This window comes from Nomascus leucogenys, chromosome 25, assembly GCF_006542625.1.
Source record: "Nomascus leucogenys isolate Asia chromosome 25, Asia_NLE_v1, whole genome shotgun sequence".
Classification (NCBI taxonomy): Eukaryota; Metazoa; Chordata; class Mammalia; order Primates; family Hylobatidae; genus Nomascus; species Nomascus leucogenys.
Window position 1 is genome coordinate 17,896,272 of NC_044405.1, and position 18,239 is coordinate 17,914,510.

At 45.1% G+C, this 18,239-nt stretch overlaps 1 protein-coding gene and 1 pseudogene across 5 annotated transcripts in view; both read left to right on the forward strand.

Annotated features, from left to right (window-relative positions):
• Positions 1-18,239, forward strand: part of EVA1C (eva-1 homolog C) — a 114,779-nt gene that overhangs the window by 87,340 nt on the left and 9,200 nt on the right. For 4 of the 5 annotated variants that reach the window (XM_030806110.1, XM_030806112.1, XM_030806114.1 and 1 more), the window contains 3 exons: positions 6,892-7,035; positions 13,248-13,328; positions 15,878-15,967. In XM_030806110.1, the coding sequence (XP_030661970.1) occupies positions 6,892-7,035; positions 13,248-13,328; positions 15,878-15,967 (315 nt within the window). The remainder of the gene's footprint in view (positions 1-6,891; positions 7,036-13,247; positions 13,329-15,877; positions 15,968-18,239) is intronic. The other variant, XM_030806111.1, reaches the window with a different exon arrangement.
• Positions 8,191-9,169, forward strand: LOC105738702 (annotated as a pseudogene).

Consider the following 18,239-nt stretch of genomic DNA (forward strand, 5'->3'; position numbering starts at 1 on the left):
CCTTTGCCCACTTTTTAACGGAGTTATTTGCTTTTTGCAGTTGAGTTGTATAAGTTCCTTGTATATTTGAATATTAACCCCTTATCAGATATAAGGTTTGAGAATATTTTCTCGCAATCTGTAGGCTGCCTTTTCATTATGTTGACTGTTTCCTTTATTGTGCAGAAGCTTTTTAGCTTGATGTGGTCTCACGTGTTTATTTTTGCATTTGGTGTCCTAGCTAATAAATCATTGCCAAGACCAAGGTCAAGGAGTTTTCCCCCTGGGGTTTCTTCTAGGAGTTTTATGGTTTCCGGTCTTATATTTGTTCTTTAATCCATTTCGTGTTGATTTTTGTGTATGCTGGAAGATAGGGATCAGTTTCATTCTTTTTCATGTGGATATTTCATTTTTCCAAAACCCCAACACCATTTATTGAAAAGACTATCCTTTCCCCTTAGTGTCTTTTGGCCCCCTTGTTGAAAAGTTAGTTGATGGTATATCCTTGGGTTTATTTCTAGGCTTTCTGTTCTGTTCCATTAGTCTATGTGTCTGCCTCTATACCAGTATCATACTGTTTTGATTACTATAGCTTTTATGAGTAAGTAGTGTGATGCTTCCAGTTTTGTTATTTTTGCTCAAGATTGCTTTGGCTATTCATGGTCTTTTGCAGTTCCATATGAATTTCAGGACTGTTTTTTCTAGTTCTGTGGACAATGTCGTTGGAATTTTATAGGGATTGCACTGAGCCTGTAGATCACTTTGGGCAGTATGAACACTATAACCATATAAATTCTTCCAGTCCATAAGCATGGGATATCTTTTCATTTATTTGTGTCTTGCTCAATTTCTTTCATCAATGTATGTATAGATTTCTGTGTGCCGACCTTTCACCTCTTTGGTTAAATTTATTCCTAGGTAATTTTTTATGCTATTGTAAATAGGATTGTTTTCTTTTTCAAATAGTTTGTTGTTAGTATATAGAAACTACTGATTTTTGTATGCTGATTTTGTATCCTGCAACTTTGCTAAACTTGTTAGTTCTAATAGTTTTTGGTGGAGTCTTTAAGATTTTCTATATATAAAAGCATGTTATCTATAAACAGTGACAGTTTAACTTCATTCTTTCTGATTTAGATGCCTTTTATTTCTTTTTCTAGCCTAAATCCTCTCTGGCTAGGACTTCCAATACTATGTTGAAGAGAAATGGTGAGAATGGGCATCCTTGATCTTAGAGAAAAAGCTTTCAGCTTTTCACTGTAGAGTATGATATTAGCTGGATGATTATCATACATGGCCTTTATTATGTTGAGCTACATTCCTTCTATACCTAATTTGTTGAGAGAAAATTGATGAATTTTATCTTTACAATTAAGCCTTAACATTTTACAAATTGTGGCAAAAACACATAACATACAATTTTTTTTTTTTTTTTTTTTGAGATGGAGTCTCGCTCTGTCGCCCAGGCTGGAGTGCAGTGGCGCAATCTCGGCTCACTGCAAGCTCCGCCTGCCGGGTTCACGCCATTCTCCTGCCTCAGCCTCTCCAAGTAGCTGGGACTACAGGCGCCCACCACCACGCCCGGCTAATTTTTTGTATTTTTTAGTAGAGACGGGGTTTCATCGTGGTCTTGATCTCCTGACCTCGTGATCCGCCCGCCTCGGCCTCCCAAAGTGCTGGGATTACAAGCGTGAGCCACCGCGCCCGGCTTATAAAATTTACCATCTTAAACATTTATTTTATGTATTATTATTATTTTTTGAGACAGTGTTTCACTCTTGTCACCCAGGCTGGAGTGCAGTGGCTCAATCTCCGCTCACTGCAACCTCTGCCTCCTGGGTTCAAGTGATTCTCCTGCCTCAGCCTCCTGAGTAACTGGGATTACAGGCATGTGCCACCGCGCCTGGCTAATTTTTGTATTTTTTTAGTACAGATGGGGTTTCACCACATTGGCCAGGCTGGTCTTGAGCTCCTGACCTCAGGCGATTCACCTGCCTTGGCCTTCCAAAGTGCTGGGATTACAGACATGAGCCACCACGCCCCGCCTACCATCTTGACCATTTCTAAGTGTACAGTTTGGTCGTGTTAAGTATATTCATATTGTTGTGCAACCAATCTCCAGAATTTTTTCATCTTGAAAATCGCAACTCAAAACCCATAAAACAACTCCCCATTGCTCCCTCCCTTAGCTCCTGGCACCCACCATTCCACTTTCTGTCTCTATGGATTTCACTACTCTAGGTCCCTCATGTAAGTGGAATCACTCAGTATTTGTCTTTTTGTGACTGGCTTACTTCACTTAGCATAACGTCTTCAAGGTTCATCCACGTTGTAGCATGTGTCAGTTCTTAGGAGTCGGCCTTGGTCAGATGGGTAGTGGGGGATCTTAAGCAGGCAGAGAGTGATGAGATTAGAAAGACCACAGTGGAGGGCAAAGGGGAGAGAACCATTTGAAGGGGAGAAAATGGAAGGAAGGAGTCCAGTGAGTCCTTTTTAAGGCTGAATGATACTCCATCCTATGTATATACCACATTTTATTTATCCATTCATCCATCAAAAGACACCTGAGTTGGTTCCACCTCTTGGCTGTTGTGAATATGCCGCTATGAACATGGATGTGAAGCCATGGTGTTTTTTTCTCTTGCTTCTGGTTCCATTTGAGTCTCCTTCTTGTATCTCACAGCCATGGGTTCTCATGCACTCATGCACCCCACTGCTAGTGAATCCTTCTCCTTTCCTCCTGGATAATCCACTTCAAGACTTTCTTCCCCTGAGCAGCTAGCTCCAGTGCCTGGTGGCGAAGGCACCAGGAGTAGGCTCCAAGAGCCAAGGAGGAGCTTCAGAAGGGATGGAGGTTATAACCTTCCCTTTGTTCATTCGTCCCATAATTCTTTGAGCATTTACTGAGCATCAGGACCAGTGTAAGTGCTGGGAGCAGGAGCTCCCTGTCTAGTCTGGAGAGAGACAAATGAGCAAATAAGTACAGCCATGCAGGGAGAGCAATACACAGAGCAGGAGGGGCAGAGAGAAGGAAACCACGGACTGCCGCCTGGGAGATGGTACAACTGAGAAGACAGGGGAGAAGGAAGTATTTCCTAGCAGGCAGAGGAGCATGTGCAAAGATAAAGAGATGTCAAGAGTCGCAGCCTGGCTTTCTGGGGCTGCAGTGAGACCTGCAGGCTGCGACACAGGCTGGGGTGGGAGAATAACGGATGTGAAGGAGCTAGGAAGGTAGAAAAGGCAAGTCATATGGGGCCTTGTGCACAGTTCTGAGGAGTCGGACTTGGTAGATGGGTGGTGGGGGATCTTAAGCAGGCAGGCAGTGATGAGATTAGAAGGAGCACAGTGGGCCGGGCATGGTGGCTCACGCCTGTAATCCCAGCACTTTGGGTGGCCGAGGCAGGTGGATCACCGGGGATCAGGAGTTCGAGACCAGCCTGGCCAACATGGTAAAACCCCATCTCTACTAAAAATACAAAAATTAGCCGGGCATGGTGGCAGTCGCCTGTAAGCTACTTGGTCGGCTGGGGCAGGAGAATTGCTTGAACCTGGGAGGCAGAGGTTGCAGTGAGCCAAGATTGCACCACTACACGGCAGACTGGGTGACAGAGCAAGACTCTGTCAAAAAAAAAAAAAAAAAAAAAAGCACAGTGGAGGGCAAAGGGAGAACCATTTGAAGGGAAGAAAAAGGGAATCCAGTTACTAGACTTGCTGCAAAACTGACAGGGCTGGAACTGAGGCTGTGGCAGGAGAGTAGGAGGAGATGAAAGGTGCATGTGTGGAGCCAGAGGTGGCTGGAAAGAGTAAAGACAATCATTGCACACGGCGGAGTGCCCGGAGTGGCCAGCGCTGAAGACAGAGATCCTGGCCTCAGCTCTCAGTGGTTTGGTAGTGGCAGGGATGGACTTGGGGCTGAATGGAGTGTGCAGAAAGGAGAAGAGAGCCCAGACCCAGTGCATTTTGCAGGGCCCTGTGCAAAATGAAAATGCAAAGCCCCTTGTTCAAAAATATATCAGCATTTCCACCAGGCACAGGAATGAGCTTACTCTGGGTGGGCAGGCCTGCAGAGGGCACTGGGATAGAGGAATCAGAGACCACCAAGGTGATGAGCACGAGGGAGCTGAGGTCAGTGAGAAATCCCCCAATAGGGGCATTTAGGCACCAGAAGTTCCAGAGATAGGGAAGGATTAGGATCAGCCCTCATCTCTTGGATGGGATGGTGATAAGTCCCTGTGATCTCCTCAAAGGGATCAGTTTCGGGGTGTGCGTGGGACAGGGGCATACTGAGGAGGGGAGGGTACAGGATGGGAGGGGAGATGCAGGGAGGCGTAGAGATCCTTTCTAGAAGGCTGACTGAAGGAAAAGCGTAAGTCTGGAGAGAGGTCCTGGGAACTGGGGAAGGCAGTTTTTGTTGTTAGAGGGAAGAGGAGTTTGTCATCTATAAGACGTGAGCAGACATGCACAGGACTTTGTGTGGCTGGGGTCCCTGCCCCTGTGCCTTCATACTCTCCCTGACCTATGCTTCTTCACAGCACCAGCCCTTGGCTTCTCTGGGCATGAACCCCCCACAAGCATCTCCAGATTTGAGCCTTTTCTTCAAAATCTCAGCCCACCTCAAATGCAGAAGTTTTTTTTTTAATGACTTTATGATCGTGTCCTTCAAACTGCCTGCTCCTAACAACTTCCCTTATCTCTCAATAGCACCACTGCTTCCCCAGCCCTGCAGCTTCAGATCTGAAACCATCCTTGATCGGTCCCTCACCCACCCTTTCATGGAGACTGGGGTAGTGGCGCTCAGAGATCAACCTGCAGGCCCTGCTCTTCTCTAGCTGTGTGAGGTTACTGAACCTCCCTGTGTCTGCTGTCTCAGCCACAAAATTGATATGTGTGTGTAAGTGTGTGTGTGTGTGCACAAGTGTGTGTGTATTACAAACAGCCTATCTCATAAATAAATATCTGTATTTATTGGGCTCCTACAGTGGGCCAGGTGTGGGAACTAGATGATGAACAAAACAAAAATAGTCTCTCACTATACAAGTGCTGAGAACAGTGGCTCACATCATGCTACCTGTTATATTATAAGTGAATGGAACTTTGCAAAGTCTCTAAAATTCTCTCCTCTTCCATTCCTTGCTCTTTAAGCCTGTAACTCCCCCCAATGTACATTCTTAAAATTGCTTCCAAACTGCTCTCCTTGCCTTTGGTTCCCGTTTATCTCCCAGGGAATCCTCTACACTGTCCCCTAAAGACAATAATAGTGTCAGGCCATTTCTTTAGGCTCCCTGTTGCTTGCAGAGTAAAGTCTGAATTCTTTAGCTAAGGCTTTGAAAACGTCTCCGTCTTGTTCCAGTTTACATTTCCTATTCATTCGCTGTGGTCGCCCCGCCTACTCCCGCCTTTCCAGCCTGTGGCCAGCCCCTGCAGGCGTCCTAGCGCACTGCCTTAGTGTTCATGCTTTCTCTCTTGCCTGCCTCTACCCAATTTCCGCTCTTTCTTTCAAGATCCAGCCGCTCTGCTCCCACCCACAGCGGTCTCTCCCGCCTCTGACCTAGCACCTCTTGTCTGCACCGTGTCCTGCTGACATTGATTCACTGTTTCCACTATCAGACACCAGCTCTCACATGTGTGTTTTGACTCTCTAGCTCTATTGCAAATCCTGCGAAAGCAAGGTAGGCTTTTTATTTATTTATTTATTTATTTGAGACGCAGTCTTGCTCAGTCGCCCAGGCTGGAGTGCAGTGGCACAATCTCGGCTCACCGTAACCTCTGCCTCCCAGGTTGAAGCAATTCTTGTGCCTCAGCCTCCCGTGTAGCTGGTACTACAGGCACATGCCACCACGCCCGGCTAATTTTTGTATTTTTAGTAGAGATGGGGTTTTGCCATGTGGGCCAGGCTGGTCTCGAATTCTTGACCTCAGGTGATCTGCCCGCCTCCGCCTCCCAAAGTGCTGGGATTACAGGCGTGAGCCACTGTGCCTGGTCCTCTTTTTACTATTTTTTTTTCTGATGGTACTTAGCACAGTGCCTCATCCGCCATAGGTGTCCAACTGATATTTACTGATTTTAATGATGTTGTGCCAGGGTGCCAAAAAACAAATCTTCATGTCAATTAGTTTATTTCATTCATTCATTCATCAGATATTTACTTGCCTTCTACAGTGGGTGAGGTGTGGGAATTAGATGATGAACAAAACAGAAATAGTCTCTCCTGGAGCTTATGTTCATGTAGAGGAGATTGATTCTCAAAATAAACAAACAAATAAAATATTTCAAAGCGTGGTAAAGGTCATAAAAGAACCAAGAATCTTCATTCAATGTTCTTCATATTTTAACCAGTGCAAAATGAAAATGCAAAGCCCCTTGTTCAAAAATAGATCAGAATTTCGACTGGGTGCAGTGGCTCACACCTGTAATCCCAGCACTTTGGGAGGCCGAGGCCGGCGAATCACTGGAGGTCAGGAGTTCGAGACCAGCCTGGCCAACATGGTGAAACCCCTTCTCTACTAAAAATACAAAAATTAGCTGGGCATAGTGGCATGCGCCTGTAGTCCCAGCTACTGGGGAGGCTGAGGCAGGAGAATTGCTTGAAGCAGGGAGGCAGAGGTTGCAGTGACCGAGATTGTGCCATTGCACTCCAGCCTGGGCGACAGAACGAGAATCAGTTTCAAAAACAAAAAAAAAATTCAAGATGGCGCCAGCAGAGCATTAAACCCAGCTCTGGGACTTCTACGACAGGATCATGATGCTGGCTCTGCCCATATTGGGTGCTTTAATGAGACAGAAAATAAGCAAAGAAACTCTCCATTTGATTTGAATCCAGCTCAGCATATTTATTTACACAGAATGCTGTAGGCTATGTGGTGGCCCTGTGTGGGATGCAACGTGAAGTTCTGGGTGTTTCCTGCCTTTCAGATTGCTTGTCTTACTCAGCTTTGCAAGTCCTATCCCGAAGGTGCTATGGGAAGCAGAGATGCAAAATCATCGTCAACAATCACCATTTTGGAAGCCCCTGTTTGCCAGGCGTGAAAAAATACCTCACTGTGACCTACGCATGTGGTAAGAACACACCCCTGACCAGCTGCCTGAAGACACTGCCTCTTTTGGGGGAGGGTGGTGACCATGTGAACGGCAGGAGTTTGCCCAGAACAGGCCAAACACTGCTCCTCCTGAAGCTGTTTGGTCATCCCAGATACCCGAGAGCCCTTTTTTCTTTCTTATTCTTGTTTATGACATTCATGTCAGATAAGCAATAGAATTTTCTTTGGTCAAAATTTGTGTAAAGGCGCCTTTAGCAATCAGATTGGCAGCCAATGGGGAGGGTGGAGAAGGAACAACCAAACAGGGGTAAACTGATGTCACTGAGAACAGTGATTTTCATCTGGGTAAATTTATTGGGATGTCATACGAGTTCACAGTCATATTGTGTGTCTCCTATTTAACCTTCCAGTTCTGCTTTTAGGCCCTAAATGACTAACTCGCTGTACTGCCAACAGCTATTTTATCTACATGCCCACAGTGTTGAGTCAACAGATCAAATGCTTACCCTAAAACAATAAAAATTGTTACATGACAGCATTACTTTGTTTTCCTGATGCCTTTAAATGATAAAATGAAATGCCTTCTTTGTTTAGATTCTAATTTCATAAAGCCACATAAAAGCAAATCAGCAGTTTATTATTTTCTGAGGATACTGTGGATTTCCAGTTTGTAATCCTAATATGTTGACTGCTTTTTTTTTTTTTTGAAATGAGCATAAAAGAAAATGGAAAGCAAAGAGCATTATAACGGAAGAACCTGATACCTATTCTCTTGGAAATCTCTTTTTCCCCTGCCAAACATTCCTAGCCATTTGATGTTTGCAACAGCTTTTTTGAGATATAATCCACAGACCATACAATTCACCTGTTAAAGCATACAAATCAGTGGTTTTTAGTATATGCACAGAATTGTGCTACCATCACCACAATCAGTTCAAGAACATTCTCGTCCCCCAAAAGAAACCCTGTATCCCTTAGCAGTCAGCCCCCCAAATCCACCCATTACACCTGCCCCAGCCCCAGGCAACCACCCATCTACTTTCTGTCCTTATGGATTTGCCTCTTCTAGACATTTCCTAGAAATGGAATCATACAATGTGTAGTGCTTTGTGTCTGGCTTCCTTACTTAGCATCTGTTTTCAAGGTTCGTACATGTTGTAGCATGTCTCAGTACTTTATTTCTTTTTGTGGCGTAATAATATTCCATTGCATCCTTAGACTTTTATATCCTGAACTAAAAATGTTGTTCTCTGCAATATCAATGCTGCAATAGATATGATGAAGTGACTATATAAATGTATTACCAAAATAATGGCACCCACTCTTACATCACAGGAGGGATGGCTTTACCTGCTCTGTCTTTATTCCTGCTGTCATATCTAAGTAGCTCTAAGTAGCATGGGGCCCATTTTGGCTGAGGTTCCCCCAGAGGCCAAAAAGGTCACTCTGAGTACATCCTTGGATAGCTCGTCTGGTAGAGTGGAGGACGGTAGACTGGACACGGGTCACACTGAGGTTCCAGTAACTTCAGGCCTCTTCATCAGAGTGTTGAATAAGAAACAGAACTTTAGCCTCCAAATAAGGTGTAGTTTTGGCCGGGGACCGGGAAAGCTGAGACATTGCTGGGCTGGGGCCACCATAGCCCTGGGAATGGAGTATATTCTAGTGAAATGAGACCAGGTGACTGGCATAGTGACAGCTAAATCTGGAGATATATTCAGAGTTGATGTTGGAGGGAGTGAGCCAGTTTCTTTGTCTTACTTGGCATTTGAAGGTGCAACTAAAAGAAACAGACCAAATGTGCAGGTTGGAGATCTCATCTATGGCCAATTTGTGGTTGCTAATAAAGACATGGAACCAGAGAAGGTCTGTATTGACAGCTATGGATGAGCCAATGGAATGAATGTCATTGGACAGGATGGTCTGCTTTTTAAAGTGACTGGGCTTCATTAGAAAGCTGTTAGCTCCAGATTGTGAAATCAAACAGGAAGTGGGAATACTCTATCCACTGAAGATAGTATTTGGAATGAATGGAAGAATATGGGTTAAGGGAAAAACCATCCAGCAGACTAATTTTGGCAAATATTTTAGAAGTTTGTGAACACATGACATTAGATCAAAGAAAACTCTTCTCCAGATTGGCAGAAAGTTGATATAGGTGGACTTTTTTAATGGGTCCGTTGAGCCAAGAAACCATGGGTTTCCTGGGGGAAACTTTTTTCAGGTGAACTTCCCCCCATTTAGATATTCAGAAGACAAGGTATGAAGGTACAGATTATCTTATTAGAGTCCTAATTAAAATATTTTCATAAGTAAGTTACTGATTTTCACCCATGCTCTTGTGGGAGAGAAAATCATTACAGAATCATGATGTATTTTTTTATTCTGTACAATAACATTTACTAAAACTGTTTTTAAAGGTGCAGTTTCTAGTGTGCTTTCAAGGATGAGGCAAGAACAGTTCCTACAGCTGAGGCTCTTCTTAGCTAATTGTATTAGTCCGTTTTCACACTGCTGATAAAGACATACCCGAGACTAGGCAATTTACAAAAAAGGGGGTTTAACTGGACTTAGAGTTCCACATGGCTAGGAGGGCGGAAGGCAAGGAGGAACAAGTGCCATCTTACGCAGATGGCGGCAGGCAAAAAGAGAGCTTGTGCAGAGAAATTCCCATTTTTTAAACTGTCAGATCTCGTAAGTCCCTTTCACTATCAAGAGAACAGCCCGGGAAAGACCCACCCCTAAGATTCAATCATCTCCCACAGGGTCCTCCCACCAGGTCCCTCCCACAACACGTGGGAATTATGAGATTTGGGTGGGGACACAGAGCCAAACCACATCACTAATGCTGAGATGAAGATGAGCTTTCAGGGCCTGGGGGTCACATGTCCCAGTTCAAGCTTTTTTTCCTTCTGTCATTCATTCAGGACATTGTTCTTTGTGTCAGGAGCTGTGCTGGGTGCCAGGGATTTTGTAATAAACAAAGAGACACGGCCGGTTGCGGTGGCTCACGCTTGTAATCCCAGCACTTTGGGAGGCCGAGGCGGGCGCATCATCTGAGGTCAGGAGTTCAAGACCAGCCTGGAAAATATGGTGAAACCCCATCTCTACTAAAAATACAAAATTATCTGGGCATGGTGGCACATGCCTGTAATCCCAGCTACTTGGGAGGCTGTGACAAGGAGAATCACTTGAACCCAGGAGGCAGAGTTGGCAGTGAGCTGAGATCTCGTCACTGCTTGGGTGACAAGGGTGAAACTCTGTCTCAAAAAAAAAAAAAAAAAAAGAGACACAGTCCTGTTTTCATGGGGTGAGCAGTTGAGGGAGAAAGGCAAGCATTAATCAAATAGCCAGACACATCATCACGACCTATTGTGACAAATGCTATTTTAGAAAAGGGCAGAAGACTGTAACAGTGGAGGGGGCCTAATTTAGCTTGGGGATGGTGGTTTAAGTCTTCCAAAGAGAACCATACTGTAGGGTGAACACTAGGGTATGCACACTAGTTGCACACTAGGGGCCGAGACGCTGAGGTTGCTGAGTGGGAGAGGAAAGGTGTTGATGAGGAGGAAGATGACCCTGTTTAAACTGCTGAGAACAGGGTCCTGCACACAGTAGGAGCTCCATGAAGAGTGGTTCCTAGTGTTTTCACCAACATATTGGAAGTGGAGCGGGTGCGTGAACAATCACACCCCAGACCCCGACCTCATTCTGAACCAGTTTGAAACAAGGAGATGCAAAAATCTGACAAGTGTGTTGACAACGGTGATTTTAAAGGTCCTAAAAGATTCTCCGGATATCAGAGCCATTTTCACATAGTAGAGGGGCACATTCCCTGCAGTGGCCTGTGTCATACACAGCCAATTTAACCTTTTCACTGCCTGGTTATTCTGCAAAGTGCATCCTAGAATGCCCTTCCTCTCTGAGCTCCTCTACAAAATTCTGATTCTTTCTCAAACTTTAAAGCCTCTGGCATTTGCCAAGAGCCAAGGCCCTCCTGAAGCCATAGTTTGAGAGCAAGCCAAGAGGCAGACATGAGAAAGAAGTACCACTCCTGGCAGGGAGAGCTGACACTTCCTAGGCTGCTGCATCCTTCTCAGGGCCCAGAAATGAATGTGAGGTAATTAAAGCAGAAAGCATTTTGCAGCAGCTCAGCTCAGCTCTCCGGAGCTGACATGGTCCCAGGATCAGTGGTGTGCCCCGAGGACAGCCAAGGGACATTCCTCGAGGCCCTGGAAATCATCAGCCACCTCCAGCAACTTCACCGGGCCTCCCTGGAAAGTCTCCCTTGCTGCTGATGGGCACGAAGGCGCCAGGGCCTCCTGTACATGGAATACTCACAATCTAGGAATGTCCTGTGGTTGTTGATCCTGGGACGTCCCCAGAAGAATTTAGTTATGCCCTCCGAGAGAGGAAACAAGGTTTTCTTGCTGCTGAAGATGCCTCACTTGTTCTTTTTTAAAAAAGCAGTGCAATTGAATTTGCAGTTTGTTTTAGCTTTCTTTCCATTTCCTGTTGCTACTTCTCCGAGATCTCAGCTGGGCTGAGGAACAAACAAAAATAAGCAATTTTATGCAGCAGGAATATTCAGTTTCCACTTCCTCCTCCCAGCCTGCGGCAGTGTGCTTGGCCTGCAGAATTCTTGCTCTGCCCTCTGTTTCAGTGGGTGCTGTCATCTGCCGGCTGCTTTGCCTGGGGACTCTGACATCCCAGGGCTTATTCTTAGGGTCAGCTCAGCAGAGTCTGAAACCACCTTCAGAGGAGTCGGTCACGCTGCCATCCTCTCTGCATCTTTCTGTAGTCCTTTCTGATAATATTTAGCAAATCACTTTAGCACAGGGTCTTCGAATTCTTTCCAGATTTACGATGGAAACACAGAGGCAAAGAGCTTGGGGTAGAAAGCAGAAGAGCAGGTGCTGGGAGAGTTTGATAGTGGATTTTGAGTTGGTCGCAGTCATTTTGCTTTACTAAGTCCAAGGAAGCTCATCTTCAGAGTTAACCACCCAATTTTTTTTTTTTTTTTTTTTTTTTCTGAGATAGAGTCTTGCTCTGTCGCCCAGGCTGGAGTGCAGTGGCACAATCTCAGCTCACTGCAACCTCTGCCTCCTGGGTTTGTATTTTTTAGTAGAGATGGGGTTTCGCCATGTTGGCCAGGCTGGTCTTGAACTCCTGACCTCAAGTGATCCACCTGCCTCAGCCTCCCAAAGTGCTAGAATTACAGGCATGAGCCATCGTGCCCAGCCCAGAGTTAACCACTCTACTGAGGTGTTATTTTCCTTAAAATTCTATTACACGTGAATACAATGCAATGATTTTTAGTAAATTTAGAGTTGTGCAACCATCACTACCCTCCAGTTTTAAAACATCTTCACAATGCCCCGAAGCTCCCTTATGCCCATTTGCCGTCACTGCCCCATTCCCACCCCGCGTCCCAGATAACCGCGCATCTACACGTCTACTTTCTGTCTCTAGATTTGCCTTTTCTGAATATTCTGTACAAATGGAATTAGGCAATGGATGGTTTTGTGTGTGTGTGTGCGTGGTTGGCTTCTTTAACTGAATGTGATGTTTCAGAGGTTCATCCATGTTGTAGCATGTATCGTTATCAGTACTTCACTTTTTTTTTTTTGGAGATGAAGTCTCACTCTGTCACCCAGGCTGGAATGCAGTGGTGCGTTCTTCGCTCACTGCAACCTCTGCCTCCCAGGTTCAAGCAATTCTCCCTGCTTTAGCATCCCAAGTAGCTGGGATTACAGCTGTGTGCCACTATGCCCAGCTAACTTTGTATTTTCAGTACAGACGGGGTTTCATCAGTTGGTCTCGAACTGGTCTCTTCGCCAGGCTGGTCTCAAACTCCTGACCTCAAGTAATCTGTCCACCTCGACCTCCCAAAGTGCTGGGATTACAGGTGTAAGCCACCATGCCGGGCCTTCATTCCGTTTTATTACTGAGGTGTATTCTGCTGGATGGATATATCATATCTTGTTTGTATTCTCCATTTTTTTAATATTGCAAAATGGGCCTAAAACGACCTCTCTAGAGCATTTGATAATCACGTGGATACCATTGGGTTGTGTGTATGTATGTGTATTTAATAGGAAGAGTGAGTGATTCTTGCACTGATTTGGAAAGTGATTGTAAAATCTTATCTACATTGCATTTAAAAATATATTAAGAGTACACATTTTAAAAATATACCACGAATTTAAAATATTTCTTTTTGGCTTTTAGTTCCCAAGAACATACTCACAGCGATTGATCCAGCCATTGCTAATCTAAAACCTTCTTTGAAGCAGAAAGATGGTGAATATGGTAATTTTTATGGCTTACTACCAGCATTTCTCTTTAAGTAAAGGTAAACAGCCCCTGGGTGACCACAGTTGGGCACACCTTGGTTAGAATGGAAGGGGCTGTCAGGAGGTGTGTTTGAGGTACCCGTCTGGTGATGATAGTGCTTTGACCAATGGTTGCAAATGAACACTATTTTATTTTGTTTTGACTTTTTTAAAATCAGAAGTAGGATAAACCTCCCCTTCATTCTCCTCTCACTTCCTAAAAGGAAAATCACTTTGAAAAGACATCTGCTCAGAAATAAATTTGGGCTTCCTGGGTTACACAATGAGCTTTTTGCAAAGCTGAGCCCATTGGAAGCTGCGTAGGCGCCAGGGCCAGCTAGGACCTGAGGGCTTCTGTACCTGTGTACATGCCACCTTCCTCCTTAGCTTGCTTGCTTCCTTCCTTTCTTTCTTTTTCTTCGGAGTTTCACTCTTGTGGCCCAGGGCCAGCTAGGACCTGAGGGCCTCTGTACCTCTGTACACGCCACCTTCCTCCTTAGTTTCCTTCCTCCCTTCCTTCCTCCCTCCCGCCCTTCCTTCCTCTCTCCCTCCCTCTCTCTCTCTTGCTCTTTTTCTTTCTTTTCTTTCTTTCTTTCTTTCTTTCTTTCTTTCTTTCTTTCTTTCTTTCTTTCTTTCTCTCTCTCTCTCTCTTTCTCTCTCTCTCTCTTTCTTTCCTTTCTTTTTCTTCTTTTTCTTTGGAGTTTTGCTCTTGTCGCCCAGACTGGAGTGCAATGGCGCAATCTCCATTCACTGCAACCTCTGCCTCCGGGTTCAAGCGATTCTCCTGCCTCAGCCTCCCAAGTAGCTGGGATTACAGGTGTCCACCACCAGACCTGGCTAATTTTTGTGTTTTTAGTAGAGACGGGGTTTCACCATGTTAGTCAGGCTGGTCTCGAACTCCTGACCTCAGGTGTTCTCCTCACCTTGGCCTCCCAAAGTGCTGGGATTACAGGTGTGAACCACTGCACCCAGCCCCTCCTTAGTTTTCACTTGGCTTTTGTAAATGGGGTGGAGGAGTAGGGGGTTGAGGGGGTTAAGCATTTGAATTTTCTTATCAAATCTAGAATGGAATTCAAACCCATGGGGTCCCTAATAGAAACTGCAGAGACCCAGTAGAGCATCTAAGATGTTAGGCTATAGTGAGAGTTTTGTCTTGTGTTACCTTTATTATATGTATTAGGTCTTCCCCCCCTAAGTATAAAAGTAAAGTATGTTTGATATGAAAACCACATGAAAGCACCCCAGTCCAAAAGCTCAGAGAGAACTATTGGTAATGTTCTTCTGTGTCCTTCTAGCTGGCCACCTTGGCTTTCTGGCAGGCTCTGTGTTCCTTAGCTCCACTTCTCTTTTTTAAAAAAATTAACTAATTAATTAACTATTATTATTATTTTTGTAAAGACAGGGCTTTGCCATGTTGCCCTGGCTGGTCTCGAACTCCTGGGCTCAAGCGATCCACCCAACTCATCCTCCCAAGGTGCTGGGATTACAGACGTAAGCCACCGCACCCAGCTTCCACTTCTTTTCCTAACAGGGCTCCCACCCGATCCATAAAGAGCCTGGTCCCCCTGCAGTGGGGTCCTGAGAGCCAGCGCTGTGCCGTCTCTCCTTAAAGGTATCTGTCCTGTCTGACATGGCTAGGAGTCCCCCAAGCCACCAGGATACCCCATCACAGGCTTGCTAAGCTCCATCCAGCAGTGTAACCAGGATCTAAAAGCAGATTTGCCCCACATTTTGCTGTTGTTTCCAAAAAAAGTAGCCCAATACAACCTCCCTCTGTAATGGAGGCTTGTTTTCTCTCTGGCCACACAGCAGACAGCAACTCCATGCTTAAAGTGAAATATTATTGGCCGGGAGCAGAGGCTCACGCCTGTTATCCCAGCACTTTGGGAGACCGAGGCGGGCAGATCACCTGAGGTCAGGAGTTCGAGACCAACCTGGCCAACATGGTGAAGCCCCATCTCTAATAAAAATACAAAAATTTGCTGGGCGTGGTGGCACGTGCCTGTAATCCCAGCTACTCAGGAGGCTGAGGCAGGAGAATTGCTTGAACCCAGGAGGTAGAGGTTGCAGTGAGCCAAGATTGCGCCATTGCACTCCAGCCTGGGCAACAAGAGTGAAACTCCATCTCAAAAATAAATAAATAAATAAATAAATAAATAAATAAATAAAATACAGCGAGATGTTATTAAGCCTCTGAGGGGTGTGATGAATGTCACTGTCTTTAGGATGGAAAAATCCATTTGTTCCCTTCCACAGTGGAGTAGAAGACCAGCACCTGAAGTTGGAACCAACACTTAAAACAATTTCTAATCCTTTTTGTACTTTAATATTTTTGGGGACTGCTTACTATTTAATAAGTGTTCTTCCTGGGTTAATCTTCTGTAATTTAGCCAGAGGCCCATTTGTTTGATTTCTGTGACTTTTAATAATTCCGGCGGTCCCTGGGGTAGGAGCAGCAGGGGTCTCTTAGAATAGGCGTACTATGAACAGCTGTGATTAATTGGTCTTGCATTTTTCATGAAACAGGTATAAACTTCGACCCAAGCGGATCGAAGGTTCTGAGGAAAGACGGAATTCTTGTTAGCAACTCTCTGGCAGCCTTTGCTTACATTAGAGGTAGGTCAATGAATCAAAGCTTCCTAGAATGCTGATGGATTTACTAAAGTCTTGTTAATAAATGTGCTGTTCAATTATAGCACTCAGATAACTAAAGGACGATGACTTCAAGTTTGACATGCCAACCACCGCTTCTAAGATTCAGAAACACAGAGGCCTGAGTTCAGGCACAGTCGCAACCAGGCAGTCAGCAAGAAAACCACATAAACAGACAAAGTCACACTATTTAGGAGTTGAGCTCCACAGATATTTTTCGCTTTTGAAAAGTAGAAACCCGAGGAATGCATTTCCCAGCTCTAAAATTCAGGAAGGAACTAAGATTACTGAATTCCAACCCTGACTGGAAGAAAAATGAGCCAGAAGGTCATTTAGTAAACAAGACAGATCATGCCCCACGAAGACAGAGCCACTTTCTGGGTCATGAGTGTTATTCCTAATGGTTGTCAAGGATTCCCTTGTTAGTCTGCCCCGTGAGGATCAATCAGACTCAGCCCTCATGAATTAGCAGAGCCAAAAGGCTTATACCAAGACCTGCCACACCGTGGGGACCTCTTCATTGAGGGGAAGGTATGTACAATTTTTCCTTACCACCCTCTCTGCTTATCTTAAGATAGAACGCATTTTGGAATGTCATCTGCAAGTTTCAGCCACGCCTGCCTATGTTCAGAGAGACAAAAACCAGAGACCTTCAGTAAAATACATGTTAATATAACACATAACACTATTACTATTCAAGGCCTGCAAAGATGGGCTATTTGGGGTAAGCCTGTCTCAGAGGAAAATAGAGGCTTAGGGAATGTATTTGTCTGTTCTCATGCACTAATAAAGACATACCTGAGGCTGGGTAATTTATAAAGGAAAGAGGTTTAATGGACTCACAGTTCCACATGGTTAGGGAGGCCTAACAATCTCGGGGGAAGGCGAATGAGGAGCAAAGTCACGTCTTACCTGGTAGCAGGCAAGAGAGCTTGTGCAGGGGAACTCCCCTTTATAAAACCATCAGATCTCATGAGACTTATTCACTATCACGAGAACAGCATGTGAAAGACCCACCCCATGATTCAGTCACCTCCCACCGCGTCCCTCCCATGACACATGCGCATTATGGGAGCTACAATTCAAGATGAGATTTGGGTGGGGACACAGCCAAACCATATCAGGGAATGATCTCAATACATGAGATGCAGAGTTCAGTCTTGGGGTCCCCTGCTGTTCTATTGTCCTCCTGCGTCAGGATTCCTCCTGTGTGTGTGTTGTGTGGTTGTTGGTTTCTTCTGTGGGTCCTCTCTTTTCTAGCCACCTTCTCATTTTCATGTCTTGCTGTTCCTGATCATTGTCAATGTTAAGAACTGTAAGGGTTTTTATTGTCAGAAATATCCCCATATTTACAAAGTCCCTGGGGAGCTTCTTGGAGAAAAGCCATCATGAAAATCCTCCAGAAAGAGAATAACGATTGAAAGGGAACGAGACTGACATTGCACTCAGTGAGCTGTGGCCTTGCTGTGTGCTTTACCCCAACTACCTTGTCCGTTCCTCTCAACAACTGCCTTAGCCAGCCCAGCTGCCATAACAAAGTACCCGAGACCAGATGGCCTAAATAACAGACACTGATTTCCTCACCGTTCTGGAGGCCAGAATTTCATGATCAAAGTATTCACCAATCACTTTCTGGTAAGGACTCTCTTCCTGGGTTGCAGACAGCAGCCTTCTTACTTGTCCTCACATGGCAGAGAGGGGGAGAGACAGAGACAGAGACATCTCTTCTTTTTATAAAACCACCAATCCTATCAGATTAGGATTCCACCCTTACGGCCTCCTTTAACCTTAATTAGCTCCTAATGAGTGAACTGCGGGGAACACAATTCCGTCCATAGCAACAACCCTGAGAGATGGGACTCTGATCCCCTGTTCTGCACTTGAAGCTGGTGGTCAGAGGAGTTGAGCCATTTGCCTGAGGACACCATGGACAGCGGCAGGGCCAGGATTCAGGCTCAGCTAATACAAGGCTTGCACTCCAGCTACTCTGAATTTTGAGGGATACAACCACCTCCCCACTATGATCCTGAGTTGTCTAAATTAGCTTTCCTCCATCCCTTTCTATCCGTTTATGTGATTGTCATTCCCAGAAACCACAGGATAGAGATACTCGTTTAGTGACTATCTCTCCTGCTAGTGGTTCAGCTCCACAGGGTCAAGTGCTTTGTCATCTTATTTCATGTGGTATCCCTGCATCTAGGATGTGGTGCTGGTACAGAACAGGTGCACAGTCAGT